General features: G+C 28.1%; 1 protein-coding gene across 4 annotated transcripts in view; it reads left to right on the top strand.

The window, feature by feature from the left end:
- The window catches only part of LOC102674399 (lachesin-like), a 483275-nt gene that overhangs the window by 286607 nt on the left and 175176 nt on the right, over positions 1-21492 (top strand). For all 4 annotated transcript variants that reach the window (XM_006618852.2, XM_006618850.2, XM_006618851.2 and 1 more), the window contains exon 3: positions 48-235. In XM_006618852.2, coding sequence (XP_006618915.1) covers positions 48-235 — 188 coding nt within the window. The remainder of the gene's footprint in view (positions 1-47; positions 236-21492) is intronic.

Raw genomic sequence — 21492 nt, 5'->3', positions numbered from 1 at the left:
GTTGGCAGTTTGAATGAGATTTAATCGGTCGTTGCATTGATTTACAGGGGCGCAGTGCTACAGCATGCTGCACGGAAGCGGCGGAAAGAATAACAACGTTCATCAGAACAGTCTGGATGACAGCAGTACGCAATACGGTCCGTACTTCGACATGTCGAATTCGAAGAACGTGACCACCATCCTGGGCAAAACTACGTACTTGAATTGCCGCGTGAAGAACTTAGGGAATAAGACGGTAAGTGAACGATTGAATACGACTCGGGATATATATCGCGTGAATTCGTGTTTCTTCCAATCTTGAAACTCGAAGGGTGATAGAGATCGATTTTAAAATTTTCGAGGAACGAAAGATTTTTACGAAATAACGTTTTATAAGAAAGATATGAAAGATTGCCTGAATATTAATTTATTCCAAAGAGGATGGAGGATCTATTATTATTTTAAAATTATATGATGTCATTTAAAAAGAAAAAATTGATCTTTGTATATCTATTTATCAGAAAAGGATATCAAATTATGTTTTTCTATTTATATGTTCATTTAATTATAAAATATCTATTTACTTGAAAATGAGAAAAATGAAAGATTGCGCGAATATTAATTTATTCCAAGAAGGATGGAAGATCTATTATTATTTTAAAATTATGTGATTCCATTTAAAAAGAAAAAATTGATCTTTGTATATCCATTTGTCAGAAAAAGATATCAAATTATGTTTCTCTATTTATATGTTCATTTAATTATAAAATATCTGCTTTTAATTAAAATATTTGCTTGAAAATGAGAAAAAGATTAGATGATCGACTATATATATTAATTTGATACCAAAAAAGATGTAATGCATTATTGGAATTAAAATTAATCAAATACTAAATATTAATTTCTTTTTTAAAAAAAGATATATATTTAACAATATGTAAGAAACTACTAGTTTAATCCTTTCAATGCTTCATATGTATATGTTCCATAAAATTTTGATCCAAAAATCTTTTATGCGATACATGTTGTTTTAAAGTATTTTTCCACTATTTCTTGTTTAATATTTTTATTCATATTGATCACTAAAATTATCACTAAATTTATATTTTAATTGTTTTACACTTTGCTACTATCACTATCTTCTTAAATTGAATAAATGTGTATCACTTGCATATAATTTATTTTATAATTTATTTATTTTATTATTTTATTTTATTAAATTTATCCCGACAATACTATTGGAACATATTTATACCAATACCGACAGAACATATCTTAGCACTTTCTCGAAAACGATATAAAATTTTTCGCATGTTATACTACAATTTCCTTACAACATATTTTCATCTGATCAATTTCTTCGAAAAATAATAATATTTTATATCATTTTAAAAATTTAAAACAATTTATTTCCATATTTTGAAATGAATAATATTATTTAATCATTTGTTACAAATTATTCAAACATTGTAATTCTAATTTAAATTTTTTATTCTTAAAACATCACGTACAACGTTCGCTCGCAAGAAAAATTACAATAAGAAATTAAATACTCGTAAACATGTATATTTAAAGCTTTATTGAAACGAGGAGATCACGAAAGCATCACGTGCGATGTTTCTCGCGAGAAAAATTATCGCCAAGCATTAAATATTTGTAAATATATATCTAGAGCTCGAGCGAAACGACAGGATCACGAGACGCTTTGAGTTTAATCTGGGTCAACGTTGGAAAAGATTAAGGACCCTTGATTCACAATCCAATGAAACTGCCTTGCTACGCCTTATATTAATTATTCAGAGTTAACTCTCTATGCTCGACACTTACGGCATTACCCTGATAATCAGCCAGACCGTTCGAAAAAGGCCATCCTCCCTGCAACGTTCTCTATTCACTCGTCATATCGAAGAAAAAAAAGAGAAAAAGTTGAGTCAAGGATAACGCGATATCGATTTCGTGTTCAACATTCGAATAAAAAGTAGAACGAATTCCATTTGCAATTTCAATATAATTGACATTGGTTTGTATAGATAGTATAACTTGAATAGAGTGATCGATACTGTAAATTCTTTTTGAAAGGGAAGTCAGGTTTTAGAGCGTCGGTATATGGTATAAAACGATATTAATCTTTTTAGTTTTGCATCGACTTTCGAACATAAAATCTCTATTGACGGCAATAAGCATAAGTGAGATCTGGATGGTATAAAAATTTATAAATAAACTTATAGCTACAAGTGATCCATAAAATTTTATATTTATTTAGAAATTTTTATAAGACTTTTTTTTTTTCTCTATAAGAATATTTAAAAATGAAATCAAACGTTTTCCTTTTCGTTATGCGATAATTGAATTAGGATTAAAATTATTTTTAGAAAAATAATTTTTCGATCGAAGTAATACTTATAAGTTAAAATTTATTTTATATATATTTTTTAATATATATTATATTCTAATCTTAGTAAAAATCTTCTTCTTGTTTTAATCTAAACTTCTGTTTTGATTAGCTACACTATATTGATAAACTTAAGTATAAGATGAAAGTAGTTCACTACAATACAGTTTATTATGGCACTTAACCGTAACTTTAATTATTTTCACTAACAAGAAGATTACAAAACTTTTATCACAGATTAAATTGCAACTTTGACTACTATAAATTTTACTATGGTAAATTTTGTTATTCCGTATTCAAAACTACTCTTATTATATGAATATTTAATATTCAATATTCTTTGGAACACACATTAAAGAGTTAATCAGTACCATAATAAATTTAGGTTATGTTGGCACATTATACAAGCGCTTACCAGACATTATGACTATAAAGATAACGTGATGAAATTTTAAACAATAAATAAAAATAAAACTTAAATAAACTTACAATAAATATAATTAAAGCTAAAATTATTCGCGTAATTAAACTTTAATAAAAAATGCATATATCAAACTTCAATTTTATATTGTTCCACTTTGAATCAAATTAAAAATTCATTTAACGTGTAATTATCAAGAAAATTTAAAAAAAATTGAATGACATTTTGCCGATAAATAAGAGTTTAAGAACACTGGATGAAATGAAAAGTGAAAAGAGTACGAAAATGAAAATAATTACCGTAAACATTCAGCGTTTAAATTGATAAGAGGAGAAATTAAATCGACGAGAAAGCGTAGGAGGCGGTTAAGCAAAAAGCATGGATCCACATCACGAAGATGGGCTTACGTGTAAACGTTTTTCCTTCCCCAATGTTGAGTGCAGGAAAATATCGAGTGTCAATATTTTACCGGCACAATGGATCGTCACCTGTCTGTAGCAAACTGCAAGGGATGCATCGGAAGTGCACTTGGCCGCCGGCGATCTTTGCACACTGCCATTGTACGAAGTGCAACTGCTTTACCCGATTTATATATTCAATGTTTATACGCTCGAAATATAAGAAATATAAGAAATATATTGAGCATTTCAATTAAAATGAATTCACTGATAAAGTTTATTGGAAGTTGTATGACGTCAGTGAATACTTTTTGGATTAATATTCGTTCTTTCTTATGAAGACTTGTCAAATTGTTACGATACGAAAAGTTAAATTTCTATTCTAATTTTTTAAAAAATAATGGAATTTTATTTAAATATATTTTTATTGAGAATAAAATGATCGAGAATGATACCGAGAAGCTTATTTGAAAAAGCTTATGAGATAAAACCTAGATTATTATTAAAGAGAGATTTATCAAAAAAAATAAAGGCTTTTTTAATTTTCTTCGAGGAAGAAATGTCAACATAAGGATGAATAATTCAATGAATAATTCGTTTTATTTAAATTCGTATATTTTGAAACAAATTTATACGTGTCGTAAAAGCACAGGAAAAAACCACGATCGTCAGGTAGCCGTATTTTATGAGATTTTTTTTTGCGAGTGTTTCGGAAAAGATTACATTATCTGAATTATTCACGATCCATTGCGCGCGATTCATAAATATGAAAAATATCGAAGATTAATAATTCAACTTTCATTAAACAAAAAGCAAAAAAAAATAATTAACTTTAAACTAGATATAAAATATTTAAAAAGAATAAATAAATTATAAATTATAAACGATTCTAACACATCTTTTCTTATAAAAGATTAAATAATAAATTGGCAATAATTTCTTAACATTTTAATCAACGAAACTTTAAATAAATCATGATTGCATCATGTTTTTATGATTGCAATATGGTTTTAACAAGAAATCATATCCTCCAATGCTGAATTGCAAAAATTCTAAATTCCATCAGAATAAAAACAAATCCTCAGTGAAAGCATTTAATACCAACAATTATTGATTTACATTCGATGTCTAATTTAAAAAAAATTTCACAATATTTCATAGAGTAATATCGCCAATATCCTAAGATGCGATTTTAAACTCATAATAATAAAAAATACACACACATTCTTCGTAATACTAAATACAATCAAACGTTTCTAATAACGAAATGCATACAATTGCAAGAGAAAACGAACGCATTGATGATAACAATTCCAACTATTAAACGTACTATAAAAAAAGAAACAAAGCAAAGATTGTTATAAGAAAAAAATAGTTTGTCATTCATATGTACATACATATAACATAACCTAGTTTCGATTTGCGTTCTGCGAAAGACACGTGCTCCCGCGAAATTCGCATCAGAGATACAACCAGTTTCCAACCACGATGGGTTATTCCCGAAATTTTAACTATGCCATATACGATCAGCCAACACGATGCTAAGCTTGGAAATTGACTCGAGTAATTATACGCGCGTGAGCGCCCTCTTGCAACTCGACACGCGCCACTAACAGTCGAAGCATCGTTTCTAACTTTTCTTTTATTCTATGATTAACGACCAACTAAAAGCTTCGTGAATGTGTATAATTATGGAGAGTATTTGGAAACGAGCGTGACAAACTTTTTTGAATGAGATAGTTAGTAATGTCGAATGAGAATTGGTCAATTCTTGTTAATAATACTTTTCGTTTCGTAAATTGGTAACAGGATTTTAAATGTAAATGTTGTAAGTTATAATTAATTGAGTATAACTGGTTTAATGGATAATTTTTTAGTGCTTATTTATTTTAGTAGTAAATTAATTTATTCTAGTTATGTTGTTATATTTTATGTTGCATGCTCATTAATTGAAAAATAAATAAAAAATCATTAAAATTAATAAAATAATAGTTTAATTTTTAGAAAGATCGTATTATGTGAATATTGTCATAATTTAAAAAAGATTAAAAAATATGAGAAATTTTGAACATAAGAATTATAATATATCTTATATATTATTGATATATGCTATTTATTAACTTTTTGGATTTCGATCTAGTACTTGAAAGATGAAATCAAAATATTAAAATTCTGGTGAATATTAACATGGTAAAAGTAGGAATTAGATGAATAATTTGATAAACTCATAACATGTAATTAATTATGGATATTCTAAGATATTCTGAATTGACTTTCAAATAATATATATTACATACAAGTTAACAATAGTATTTATTATCGCTATTGATAAATTAAATTTATCAAATTTGTATAAGAATTTATATAAGAATAATTTGATATATTAATTAATTATTAGAATTATTATACATGTCTTTTGCAATAAAGATTTTGACGATAATGTTAACTAGTATTTCAGCTTTCGAAATCGATAACGAAACGAGAAAACAATTTTGTTCGAGACGAAATTAGCCGTAAACTTGACTCTCAGTGTAAAATTTCTGCGGTCCCAACTAGAGTTCATCGATGCTCACCAACAGCGCAACCAAGTTTATTTCGTAAAGTACACTCCAGTAATTACAACTGAGTTCGAGTAGATATTTGATTTCGAGATTATGTTTACACGATCATCCATTAAAACTTTAAAAGAGTTGAAATTTGATCCTATATATGTCGGACGAATTAACCGGAAGTACGGTTAAAAAATAAAAATTTATTGGGAATTTGAAAATATATAATTCTAATTTTGGAAAGATTTTTCATTCGTCTTACAATTTGCATATTTTTCATATTATTGATTATATTTTATTATTGATAATATTCATATACATAAATAATAATTTATTTATACATTGTATATATTTATTTAATAATAATATGTTCCAATTTCTAATCTAAATTGTTATATTTCTTTATATTTATAATATAGTATACTGCTTACTTATTTAGCAAAAATATTTAATTAAAAATAAAAAATAAATCATCGTAGTGTATAGTTTCATAACAAAATGTTTGAAATAAATTTTTCTATTTTAAAAATTATACTTATACTGATACATATTGTTAGAAAAATATATTTGATAAAATCTTATACAGTAATTTTTAAGCTAGAGTCAATATCTTCTTCTCAAAAATTTATAACTTTCAAAGAACCTTTCTATTTCGATTTATCAAAAAAATCTTCTCGTTTATTTTGTTTGTATAAATATAAAATCAAAAATCAATCTCTAACAATCTCTAACAATCGATCATCAATCCAAGATAAGATACGAAATGGACTCACATTAATCAACATCAAAGCTTTCGAACAAAACACTACACTTCTACAGGAATACTACGAGTAAGAGAGATAATTCAGCACGAACAGAGAGGATAATAGTTTCAGTTGTTAGAAAATGGCGTTATATAAGAAGGTGAAATCCTTTGTAACGCTATGGAAACCCTTAATGAACACGCGAGAGTTACAAGGGTTTCGAATGAAATTTCATCGGTTTGCGATTTACAGCGGTCATCCACGAGTATTGGTAACAGCGCCACCTCTTCCACCTTCGTTAATCCGGCAAATTTCCGTTAACGTGATTTTCGAAGCCGCAATTGCATCGAGGGAGAATCGGTGCATGCGAAGAGAGTCCTCCAGCTGTTTGAAAATCAACCGTTTGTCCCTTTGATTTCGCAATATGAACAGCTGAATTGCGCAACGATCCGAATGGATTTTGAATCGTTAGAACGTTACACGCCATATAATGGCTGCGACGAATCTATTTCTCTTTGTTATGAATCGGAATCGGTCCTAAGAAGATGCTGAATATCGAGTTGGACAATGAAGGAATGGCGAGAAAATGATAGATTATGTATATATACATATGTATATAATATATATCGAATGATTGTACAATGAATTAATTTCAAAGAAAGTTAAAATGATTATAATATTGATATTGAAAATTATGATACGATGCGATAAATTGAGAGGAAATGGTTTGAATGATAAATTAAATGTTTATTTGTATATATATATGTATAATTTTAATTTATTGGAATGAGATTAGGGATATATTCAGTTGAAAATATTATGGATTAACTATTTTATTATTTGTAGTGTAATGAAATAGAATATGAAAAAAATAAATTGAAAAGGGAATGAATATAAATTCTTTTATTTAAGATTTTATTTTCGAATAAATCGAAAAATTTTCATATGTGAAATTTCCGATAAGCTACGAATGAGATTATGGATAGAAAATAATTTTAAATTAAGAGAAAATAATCAAGAAATATAGAATAAGTTTCTTTTCATTTAAAAATTAATTTTGTAGAAAATTATATATATATCGAAACAAGTGAATTTAAAAAGAATTTAAAGTACATTCTTAAATGAAAATCTTTAAATTTCTTATTTTTGTATCAAATGAAAAGATAATAAAGATAGAGCAGACTCACTTTACTTCTATCTCCCTTTCTCTAAACTTCAATTGCTTAACTTTAATAAATAAATCTTAATTGTTATTGTATATCAATTTTTCTATTTATTTTAATCTCTAGAATCCATCTCTCATAAATATATTCAGTATAATGAGACATCTCTATTATTCTAGATTCTAGAATAAAGAAATTGGTTTTTAAAAAATTCGTGAATTTCGCTTCAAGAAGATCTTAAGAATTTCTTCAAATATAGATGACAACAAACCACTTACGAGAATCGAAGTAGCTCTCATTTTCCTCGACTTTTCACGTTTCTCCAATTCTTCTTTGACTCCATATTTTGTCCTTTCGATGTATACAGTTTCCAATCGATACAATTGCTCTATCGACGACACGATTCTGGTGAAAAAGCGAAAATTATACACAATTGTGTGCATATCAACATTAAACCTTAAACTTAAAAAGAAGCAAAACTATTTAAAAAAAAATCACATAGATGGTAATTTCATTTATTTATTTTCTTCACGAAGAGAAACAACTCAATATAATCTCAACATCATAATAAATATATTCATTTCCAACTCCCATTCCAAATTCTGCATCAAAATAAACACATCACTCGACCGTTCCATTTCACCCTTTCACAATACCAACCAACCAACCAACCAACCAACCATTTTCCTCCACGTTTTGCGACACTCGAATCGATCCAACATCGCAATTCTATGCCTACAATTTCACAGATCTACAATTTCACCCGAAAAACAATTCTCCTCTTAGCAACGGCCGTGTAATCGGACACCTTCGGTATCAGTTTCGCGGATCCGCGCGGAGCCACTCGAGGCGAAAGCGATGTGAAAAAACAAAAGTGCAGAGTCATTCCCCTCCTCTCCTCCCCTCCTCTTCTCTCCTCTCTTCCGGTCATCGGTATTCCGGCCGATCCGCTATTAATTTTCCATTGTATTCGATCGGGCCAACGTTTCTATTTATCCACACGGTCGAACGATGTCACTCCCTGACGATGCTTTCGCGGCATTGTCAGGCGAAACACGCGACTTCGACGTCAACGTGATGCGAAAGCTGATTCCCGGAACGGGCGCTCGATCAGGCGAAAGAGGGAAAGCGAGCTTCGCCTGAATGCTCGGAGAAAGAAAGAGAGAGAGAGAGTCTATTGCATTCTCAGCGTTGCCCTTCTTAACGTCGCGGAGGGCTTCCTCACGCAGACAACTCGATTCTCCTGGTTGATATTAACGTCGACCCGATCGTGGTCTGGATCTGGATGTAGCTTCGTGTCTGTCGGTGTGCCCTAAATTGTGGGTAAATTGTGGCGAAATGGAGGTTAGGTGAGAGCTGAATTTTGATCGGTTTAGTGAGGGATTATTATGATTATTAAAGTACAGCGGGATAGACAAAGTATAATATGTATATAAAGGGAATTAAAAATTGCGCTATCACCTTGTATGTAACGGGTATATTCATCCATGAAGAAATTTTTTATGCTTTGAGACGAATATATATCTCGTTATATATCTTCATTTTTATGATACACAGTTTAAGTAAATGTTTTTAAAATTGAGCAGTTTTAAGGAAATTTTATTATAAAATTAACGAGATGAGACAAATTGGTAAATAGAAAATAAATAAAATTCTGAAGTTGAAGAAAAATCAAGGGATGAAAAAATTGAAATATGGAATTTAATCTGTTTCAATAATGATTAGATTATAATTTCATTTGTATTATTTTAGTTTAATTCTTTTGCTATTTTTAAGGTAAAGTTGTTCACAAGGCTAATAGATATGTAAGGCTGATAGATATGTAACATTTTAACAAAGAAAATGAAAAAAGGAGCATAGGAAAGAAGAAATCAGACAGAAAGAAAATAGAGAAAATCCGTAAGGTGGAAAGTAACGAAAAGTGAAAATGAAAGCGAAGATCAGGTCAGCGTGGATTAACCAGGCTCAAGCGAAATCTTGAAAGAAAGATTAAGAGCTGGAAAAAAGATTAAGAGTAGGAGAAGTTGAAAGAAACTGAAACGGAATAAAGAAATAGCTAGCAGAACTTGGTTACTATGTATATGAGAATTATCTAAGTTCCAATTTGTGAGAAAAATACGTATATAAAAGTGAATATAGTACATAAAAGAATTTTTTTATTAAAATATAATATTTATAATTAATCAAATTGAAATGTAATAATATATCATAAAACTATCTTTTTCATATTGAATTACAATTTTCAAAGACCAAACAATTGATTTATTATCGATAATTGTTCAAGAACACTGCTCAAAAAATCTTGAATATTGAACAAACTGTGATTTTGTAATAATTTAAACATTTTCTCCTTTCTCCAATATCTTATCGTAGCTAAAAATTGTAAACTACGTATCTATTTACATAGTGTCTATCATGTCGGCTTTATTATAATTCTACAGAAACTCGAGGTAAAATTCCTTTGCGTCAGTTGATTCTTTTATCACAAGACAATATTTTGTTATCTTCCTGTATTTTTCCTTACAATATGCGAGAGATTATTATTTTCAAGGTTGGATGGTTATTGGATTCCACACAGCCTCTTGTTAGAACTAAATACGCTACAATATTATTATCAATTTACGTTGAACGTGTATTGCAATTCATGCACGTTAAGAGATATACAATATATTTTGATGGAAATTAGAGATAAAATATAATATAGTGCGCAAAAATATATGTCAACTTACACGAAGTTATTATGAAACGAATGAAATTATCTGCATAATGATTGGTTGATTGTCGGGAACATTGCATTCATTGTTGCTACTGGAATATTTCCATTGGTTTAAAAAAGTTTTCAAAGCCCTGTGTCCCTTTTGCAATTCTCGACATAAATTATTACGAGACCCAAACATAAGATAGTGAATTACGCAAATTTCAATTGTTGCGTCATAACGCGAGGAAAATAAACCGAACAAACGATTCCAATTTAATTCCCGGTTATAAAGGTTGGCCAATTGCGACTCGTTTGAAATAAATTCATTGATAGCAACGTTGATATTCTTTTGTTCGCAAAAAGCTTTCAACTGTTCTCTTTGATAATACTCTCTTAACTAACTCTATTCACTTATTGACTCGCTTTTATTCTGTGGAGAACGTTTTAAATATGCTCTAGACACGAAAGTTCTCTCTATTAACTGTGGCACTCATCGAATAGTTAAATATGGTGGCGCTACGATCGTTTTAATCTTATTAACCTGATACGTTAATAGATTTTTAAAAGTCAATATGGGAAAGAATTTCGTTTTATTATTATTAAAAACGAATTCTTTAAATCAAACACAGAAATTATTTTGATAAATGTGAGTTTATAAATCATTTATCATTGTGAAATAATTCTGGGTTTGTTCTTAATTATGAATTATGGTAATACCAATTCTACACTTGATATTGATAACATTAATTCTTAAATAATTATGTATAAATAAATAAATATATTTGTATTTTTATTTATTATGTTATTATTTTTATTTTGTTAATTTTCAATTTATTGAATATGAATATTATTTAACATCAATTATTATATTAACGTTAATATTATATCTGTATAATATATATTTCTGTTATTATTTTTCTTTTTAATTATTTTTATTATTAATTCATCATCTTATAATCACGTTATATTTATTTCATTAAAAAATGTACAAACTTTTTTAGAATTTATAATGTACATAACGACAAATTGTGTTTTATTTCTTTTTTTTAATTAAATTTAAAATATCTTTCAAAATAAAACATTGCAAAATTCCTCGTATGACACAATTGTAATATTATCCAATCATACGACAATTTATTCTACCAAATTATGCATTCGTTTCAAATGCGTTTCATCACCAATATCTATTAAAAATTTCTAATGATCCTTCGATTGAAACACAGAATTAATTAAAAATTCAACGTATTCAATTTTAAACTTTTAAATTTTAATCACCATCTCGTTCATAAATTATAATCATTATATACTATTCTAATAATAAATCATTTTCCATTTTTCAACAATTGATTATTTATTAATGTTAACAATTCTTGTTAAGAATGTGTCGCGTAAATTTTCTCCTCTTCGTGTTATTGTTCTTTCCATTTAACATGGTATGGACAACTGGTAATTCACTGCGTCCGGGTAAATTGGGTCGAGTTAGTCGGAATGTTGAAAAGACATTTCCAAGGGGTTGGTTTACGCAGAGAGTGAAAGAGAAAGAGAGAGAGAGAGACAGACAGAAGTGAACGTTTGTGACGTTGGTTCTCGTGAAATAGTCCGATGTACCACAGAAACTCGGCACTATTACGTATAAAGTTGTCGTAAGTTCCCGAGATTTCCTATTTTCCTTCTTCCTTTATCTTTGATTCTCGATAACACAACTAGATCTCGAGACCGTTCTGTATTCCCCTTTTGTTTTGCTTTCTGGATTATCAATTGTTTGGAAATACGATTTAGTTTAAATTTCAAACAACAAAAATTTTACATACACAATTTTCAGATTATAAAATTTTCCAAATTATTTAATTAAATCATTAGATTAGTTTAAATTTTAAATTTTCAAAATTAATTCAATATATTTGAGATCAATAATAAATTTAACTATAATAAAAATTTGCATTTGTGTTATTATTTTTCTAAACTATCGTTAAAGAATTAATATATTCGATAGGAAATATTTGAAGAGTGAATTTTAGAAGCAGAATGAAAATAAAATACAAAAATTGTATTATATTTTATTATACAATTAATAATTGATTATATATCGATCAAAATTTCCAACGAATTGGATAATTTTTTATAAAAATTAAAATATTTCAAGAAACCGATCAAATGTTAATATTTTTTAGAAAAAAATTATTACAGTATTAACAATTTTTATAAATATAAAACAAAATAAAATTAATAAAAAAAATCTGTATTTTAATAAATAGCTGTATTGCAATTCGATAACGCAATGAAAATATTTATCACTCGAAAAATGATTAATTCCAACGTATTTTCATAATTTGATTTGCAATTGCTGGAACAATTGCATCAAGTTTGCATCTACTTTTAATATCAGCCAATGATAAATGAACGATCAAGCAATTTATCGTAATTAGCTATTCTATGATCGCATGTTTTCGCATGTGATGTCTTATCAGATGCTGTCTTAATAACTGTTATAACAGTCGTGGAGGGCGATCTATCTTGCGTGTATTTATCTCTAGATTATTCAACATTCTCTCATCGTGTTTATCGATCGGTTGTTCGTCACGTTCCCTTTAATGCAAACGGCCTGTGTTAATTAGCCAGTTTAATCGGATCAGTTAAAATTGTAAAGTTTACGACACCATGCAAAAATCCTAGATAATTTGTGGTTCTATAATTTGTGCTAATTACATCGTACTTACAAAAATCTCAGATAATTTGTGATATATAATGATAATTTATATTATATTTTTATCTTTTTAACCTTTCTGAAATTAATGTATCAAGAATTGCAAGGATTATAGGAGTCTTACAATTTTAATAATTATGAAATTAATTAAACAAAAAAAAAATAAAACATGTAATAACAAATGATATTATGTGCTTTTCTGAAAAGAGAAATTTGTTCAGCAACTTTTGTCAATTATATAAACTCTTATGAGTTTCCTCGTTTCATCCCTTTTATAGTCGAAATAGAATATTCAATTTTTATTAAATATATTCCTATATACATATTAAATAAATAATTTATATAATTATATATAACATACAAAAATCTAAATAATTTAAATAATAAATAAATATTTCTTAATAAAAATTAAAATTCAAATTAAAATAATATAATTATATTATAATAAAATAATTACTAAAAATTATACTAAAATAATTACTAAAAATTATAATAAAATAATTACTAAATAATTATTTATATAATTAAAACAATACTACATAGTTATATAATCTACGAGATTAATAAAAATAACTTCTAATAGATTAGACAACTTGTAGATTACATAAATAAATAATTACATGGAATATTTAACATTTAATATTAAAAACATCTGCTAATACTTAATAAATAATAACAATTGCATAACTATTAATCACATGCAATTCCATCTTTCTATATCATCATCAAGCGTTTATCATGCATTTACATAACATAACATAAATTCTCGGAAAATGAAATCTAACATGAATCATAATACACGTTTCTCAGGCAAACATCTATTCACGAAACGAGAGAAACAATCGTTGCGCGCATCGTTATCGTCCCACGAGCATTTCCGGTCAGGAGATCTCTACGGTCTCACGGATCCTCCATCAAATTTCTTCGCCTTTACGATCCAAGTTGGATCGATCGGATTTCCTGCGGTATCAACGGTGATCGTTAGACACGTAGGAACAAGTACCGACTGATTTAAGAAGAGAGAGAGCAAAAAAGAGAGAAAAACGAAAGAAAGGAAGGGACTCGTCAACGCGTAATGGGCAACGCCTTAAAGAAATTACTGCAAAGTGCACGGGAAAGTTTATTAAGCGATCCTGGCAAGGGAACGAGGGCTTCGTGAACAATTTTCCCTTGGAAAGATTAGTTGGCGCTCTAATAACCTTGTAATGTATCTCGAAAAAAGATCTTGCACAAAAGGGAAAATCGATGTAATGGCGGCCTTCTAATTTCCTGTGTCCTCTTTTTTTTCGAAAATTCACACAATTCGGTTATTTTAATAAGATTGATTAATTAATTTTTCGCTCCTGATTATTTTTTTATACGCAATATTTCGTTTTTTGCTTCTTGATTACGAGATTATTCTAAACTAGAAATCGTTTCCATGTATTGTTTTTGTTAAATGTAGCATACTCAATCCTTTTATCCTCCGATACAGTGAAAATTCAGTTTCGATAGAACATGGTACAAGAAAAATTGTGATAACCCATATAACACGATTTAATAAACTTAGATAATTCTCATGTAGTATGAATATTTTTATCACATTATTTTTATTGACATTCTTTTGATCTATATTCTTATTTTAGATTTTCTTTTTTTGATTTCGAATTAACCGTATTATAATTAACTATATATATATATCATCGCATAAATTAATGTAAATATAGAAAAAATTTCAAGAATTAGAAAAGAAAAGGACATGAATGAGATTTATAAGTGTTCTCATAATAATACAAAAAATATGATGTTATTTTGATTCTTATTTAAATAACATCATATTATATTACATTGGTGTCTAAAACTTTTGAAAGTTTTTATAATCTTGTAAAGCATAATGATAAATTTTTTAATTTTGTATAGTATATGATAATTTCTTTTACAGATAAAATTACGAAAGATATATGATAATTGTTGATTGATAAATACAAGATTTTTGATTTTACAAGAGATATATTGGCATAGAATGATTATATCGTATCATATAAGATATTAATTAATTATTCCATCTTTAAACAAACTGAATTAATAAAAATATTGAATTGTAGATAGATAATTTTATTCAAAAGTTAAATAACAATAATTTTAATAACAATAAAATAACATTATTATTAATTTTCTTTTTATCTTGATTTTTCTTGCAATAAACGAATTATAAACATCATTATAAAGACTGTAACAATATTAATATACCAATTCTACTTTTTATTTGTGAATAACAAAAATACTATTCCATCCATAATAGAATAATACGTATATATCAGTTTACTTCTATAATCATCTATATACATATATATATATATACACCTTCACTTATGATGCAGATTATTATTGAAACATGCCTTTCATCAATCTACATTTCTTCCTTTTTATCATATGTCCTTGGACCACAAACTTCATCTCGATCACAAAAAAAAAAGCTTCCATAAGTACCCATAACCTCTTCGTATATTATACAAGCATACTATACACACACACACACTCAAATTTTTATTGAAACATGCTTTTCATCAATCTACATTTCTTCCTTTTCATCAAATGTCCTTGGACCACAAACCTCGTCTTGATCACACATACACACACACATACACAAAATAGGGGAAAAAATATGCCTTCGTAACAAGCTGCGGTCTAAATAGACCCTGAAACAGAGGAGAATGAAGCGTATGCGTGCGCGCGCAAACAATGTGTGTGGCGACAGGCTGAGGAAGCCGGTGTTATACGACGCCGATCCATCGCGTGAGCGCGATGACGGTGACGAGAACAATGACCGCAATGACAACGCTTTTTCAATTAAGGCCGGCCTCGCGCGAGAACAACGCGTCACGGACGTCCTCGCACGTTTTGTCGATCCGCATGAATCTCTACTTTTTCTGCTTCTTTTTTTTTTCTTCTCTTTTCTCCTTCTTTCTCTCTTTCTTTTTTTTTTTTTTTTTTTTCTCCTTCTTTCTCTTTTTCTTTTTTTTTTTTTTTTTTTTCTCCTTCTTTCTCTTTTTCTTTTTTTTTTTTTTTTTTTTCTCCTTCTTTCTCTTTTTCTTTTTTTTTTTTTTTTTTTTCTCCTTCTTTCTCTTTTTCTTTTTTTTTTTTTTTTTTTTAACAAGCTTCACTGGTCGATGAACACGCTTATCATCGCTTGGCAGTAAATTTCGCGATCGATTTTGAAAGATGGATGATGTCGCGATGCGTAAACGATTTACGGAAACTTTTTTAAAATCGTGTCAGTCAGGATGATATTCTCACGATGAATTAATTACAGGTGAAAGGTGTAATTTTTTATTTTTATTTTTTAATATGTATAATGTGAAACTTAATTTTAGACACTTAATTATATTAAATATGAATTTAACGATACACAGCCGAGAAAATATTAAATTACATATGTTACGTTATTAAAATATAAATAAAATATAAATTATAATATATATAAATAAAAATATTATATTTTCTTGTAATGAAATTTAATTATATTCGAAAATTTTAATAAAAATTTTTGTCTTTTGTAGAGCATGTATCTTTTAATGGTAATTTTTTTATGCTTTTACACAAATTTGAAAATATTTTTTATAACAGAATGATAGAGCATTAAAATTTATTATATTAGAATATTTTACAATTTAAGTATTTTGTTTTATCTTGCATCATATAAAGATATATTTGAAAAACGAAAATAATATTGAAAGTTAAAGTATTTTGCTTTTTTGAAATAATATTTCATTAATAAAAAAATGCTCAATGCATATCATATATACATCCACAAATAAAATTATTATTGATTTTGATAACACAATGTATATTATTATTGTATGCATGATTATTAATTAAACTCTCGTGAATTGATTTTTGCAATCGTACGATAATTGATTTTATGTTAAATTTAAATGAGTTTAAATAGTATGAATAGAATAAATAGAACTTAAAACAATCTCATCTAACTGTCATTTTACGTACTTTTATTTTGTGTCTTTTTTACATATCACATGCATTTTCAACATTTTTGTGTTATATTTAAATTTCCATAAATATCCACACTCGTCGCGTTTTACAATTTCAATTACACCACAAACAAGAAAAAACATTGGAAATCCAATCGCTTTTAGCAACACTAGCAACTTAAAATTTCAATTTTCTCAACGAAATTATACTTTATCCTTTTTCAATTACCTGTTTCCATTCCCGCAAGTTATACACCACAGCCGAATACCAAAAGCGCATTAATCCGCGAAACGATCCAACGTATTCTTGCAACGGGACAATTGCACGAGTGGCGTAGCTCATTCGGCCCGGCGTCTACGGACGATTCCGCAACGATTACCGAATACGTGCTCTCATATTTCGTGGCGGGCCGTACACACATCCACTTGGATTATCTCTATTTATCGTACGTGCAATCCCGACCGGTGCTTCAGGAAATACCAAAAGAGGATTACCAGTCACACAGCCGAATGCTCGTGGCTTCATTAATTCTGGGTGCACATCCTTCGGAAGCCAGCTTTTCCAACTATCGTCCAACCGGTTGCACCCCCCTACGTTCAAACGACTACCCCAGTACAGACGTGCTATAAAGTTAGGCACGAATTGTAGATACCGCATTAGTAATTCACTCGTATATGTATTTAGATCTCTGTTAGTTTTTTTATTATTATTTATTTTCTATGTTATTGTTGTTTTCTATATTTTCTATGGATGGAATAGATAATTGGGCATTGAAGAATTAATAAAATTTGATTGGAGTAACACTTCTTAAGTTATGGATACTACTTACTGCCATTAGTAAAATGATTATTAGCAATTATACAAATCATTTATCTATTAAAACTAAAATTTTCTATATTTTCTAAGGATGGTTCAAGTGATATCTAGATATAAATTGGCAATGAATAGATAATTGAGCATTAGAAGAATTAGAAGAATTTACTAAAATTGCATTTAAGCTATGGATACTTACTGCCATTAGTAAAATCGTTATTAACAATTATATATATTTATCTATTAAAATTAAAATTTTCTATATTTTCTATATGAATGGCTCAAGTGATACATATGAATTGGCAATGAATAGATAATTGAGTATTGAAGAATTAAAAGAATTTGTTACAGAATTTGAGTAGAGTAGCATTTCTTAAGCTATTAAAATTAAAATTTTCTGTATTTTTTATGGATGGTTCAAGTGATATTTAGATATAAATTGGCAATGAATAGATAATTGAGCATTAGAAGAATTAGAAGAATTTGCTAGAATTGCACTTAAGCTATGGACACTTATTGTCATTAGTAAAATCGTTATTAGCAATTATACATATCATTTCTCTATTAAAATTAAAATTTTCTATATTTTCTATATGGATGGCTCAAGTGATACATATGAATTGGCAATGAATAGATAATTGAGTATTGAAGAATTAAAAGAATTTGTTACAGAATTTGAGTAGAGTAGCATTTCTTAAGCTATTAAAATTAAAATTTTCTATATTTTCTATGGATGTTTCAAGTGATATCTAGATATAAATTGGCAATGAATAGATTAATTAAACATTGAAGAATTTGCTATAGAATTTGATTGAAGTAGCATTTCTTAAGTTATGTACTAAGTTATATACTATAAGTTATGAATGGATGGACTGTCATTAGTAAAATGGTTATTAGCAATTATACATATTATGTAATTTATCTTAAAACTTGATTAAACTTTAAATTAACAAAGATAATAACTTGCAATGGAAATGAATGAAATAAGGAGTAATATTTAATGATTTACTATTTCCATTTTTGTTGCTTACTCAGATTTTCATTTATACTTTATCTCACTAGATCAAGCTCAAACTTCAGATAAGTGATGAAGACGCTTCGAAGTCTTATTTGCTATTTCTAGAAAAAGATATAGGTCATTGGGTCGCAAGTTTATTTATAATTTCTGCAATTTTAAACTGGACAGCAATCGATTGTGATATTCGGCTAAAACAAAAAAATGTATGATTCCTTTTGTTTTCTGATGTATGTTTTCATGATACAATTTTTAGTTTCTCCTTACGCTATTTACGCGAAGAATTCAAACTATTTATGATTTTGTTAAATTATTAACAAATAAATATGCTTTGTCTATTGTTAATTTAATTTTTTAGATAGAAAAGAACTGATTAATTTCTAATAATTGACGTTGGATAAAAATTTTTACGATTGAAAAAAATCAATAAGGGAGAAAGAGAACCCATTAATGAAAAGGAAAACATCTGGAAACAAGAGAGAAAAAAGAAAATAATGAAACTTTAGTACCAGAACAATAGAATTGGATTTCAAAGTTGAGTCTTTCTGATCACAGTAGCCGTTTGTAGCATCGAACAATTTTTACGAGGAAAGAGATAGAAGACAGGATGAGAAAGGAACTCGCGGGGAAGTTGAACGAAAGAAATTCCGAGATAAATTAAAGCGAGAAGAGGAGAGGAGGGGGGGGGGGAAGAAAGGAATGCTCAATGCGAAGGAATAAAAGGAAAGAAAGAAGATAAAAAAAGGCAAACCTGCCTCGATATTAATTATACAAACAATTAAGATCTTTTCCAGATATTTCCTCTAAGAATCTAATTAAAACGGTTTATCTTAATACTACGAAAAATTCAATTCCATCTTCCTTTATTAAAGAACACTCCCGATATTATCAGATTCGATATTGCCAACGTAATTTCTCTTCCTTCATCCAGTCTGAACTTCGTTCGACCCTCCGTTTTCTTTTCACTCGACAAACAAAACGAAACTTTCCTTATCATCTTCGGTTATCGATCCATTACCATCCAATACTGCCAAATGTTTCGTACAATATAGTATAACCCCGATTTAACCTCCACTATATTATATTTCATCTGATATAATCAATCTGTTCACATCAATTCATTCGATGTTCTTCTAATCTTAGCGATGAATGTTGTTTAATAGTTGTTGTTGAGTTCTTCTTCGAGTTCATATAGATATAACGAATGTATATATGTTAATATAAATTCAATTGTATTTTAATGAATCTATTATATAATTTTTTTCAATAATGAATTACTTATACTTTACAAATAACGTTTCATTAATTTTTTAATCAAGCTGCCATAAATATGAAAATTTAAATTAGAAACGATCATATTGATTAAAAATTTTATTACGTTATATCATATCAATTTAATGCATATATACATACTAACGTTTGATAAGAAATTTTTAATAATAAACTTATATATAAAAATTTTCACTTTTTCTTTTTTCAATTTATTTAAAAATTAAATTTCCTTAAATTTCCTTCGATAAAATATTCATACGCAAAAGTACGCAAAAGTAACTACATTACGGAAAAAATTAATCTGATCAATATCAATGAAATTTTGATGGACTTTTAACTGAAATTCGAGTTTCACACTTGGACACTTCCATCCCACGATGTATCTACACGGTTAACCATAAGTGCAAATATGTGTACTTGCGCGATGTGTTTACATCAACACATAACCGCGCGCGCGCTCACACACACATATATTTGTGATATGTGTGGTCACAGGCCGCAGGATTGGTATATATCCGTCAGGTGGACGCGCGAGCAACTTGCAGCACGTCGAGCTTTCTCGATAATCTTGTTTATTTTCCAACATGCGCAGGCCGAACCCAGCGAATATAGACAAGGTGAAACTTTGAAATTAGCTCCAGTCGAAAAGGCCTCTAAACTATGAGACATTGCGCTTTAGACACCACGTACAGTTCACGGTAATTTCGCCCAAACAGACCCCGATATTCGATTATTTCCACGAAATTATGTTTGTCCATGATTCATCGGATTACGATCGATTCACGAATTTTAAGCAAATTTTTCGATTGTTTCCGCTAAAAAAAAAGAGATCGTATAAACTTTTAAAAGTATATTAAACTGAATTGTATGGAAAATATTAAATAAGATTTAATCTTTCTTCGTTTCGAATTTCAGATGATAATTTTCGTTATCTTCGATTTTGTATCAAAGAATTTTTATTTCAATTGCATTCTATTTGCTTTTATTTATTAAAATATCATTTGTATAGTAAATTAAGAATACTATGGTAAATATGTGAGAATTTTTTTCAACATTTTTCAAAGTTCAAAACAATAAAAAGTCAAGTCAGGGAATAAAAGATTATGTAAATTAAATTAGTGCAAAATGATATTACCAAGAATAATTATTCTTTCTGTTCTCTTGTAAAAATTTCATTTTTGTTTTCGTTAAAATCATTTTATAAAAAAATTTTTTATATATGGAAATTTAGTAAATAGAATTTTATTTAAATATATTTATTAAACAGAAAAAGTATATTTTTAATTCTGTTTATTTAATATGTTAGAATAGATTTTAGAAACGCACCAAAGAAATCTGCAATACAATAAAGAAAATAACTTATTCAAAAAAATAAT

This window comes from Apis dorsata, unplaced genomic scaffold (assembly GCF_000469605.1).
Source record: "Apis dorsata unplaced genomic scaffold, Apis dorsata 1.3 scaffold_376, whole genome shotgun sequence".
In the NCBI taxonomy this organism is placed as follows: Eukaryota; Metazoa; Arthropoda; class Insecta; order Hymenoptera; family Apidae; genus Apis; species Apis dorsata.
Note: the sequence above shows the minus strand (reverse complement) of the source record. Positions and strands in the feature narration are given on the sequence as shown.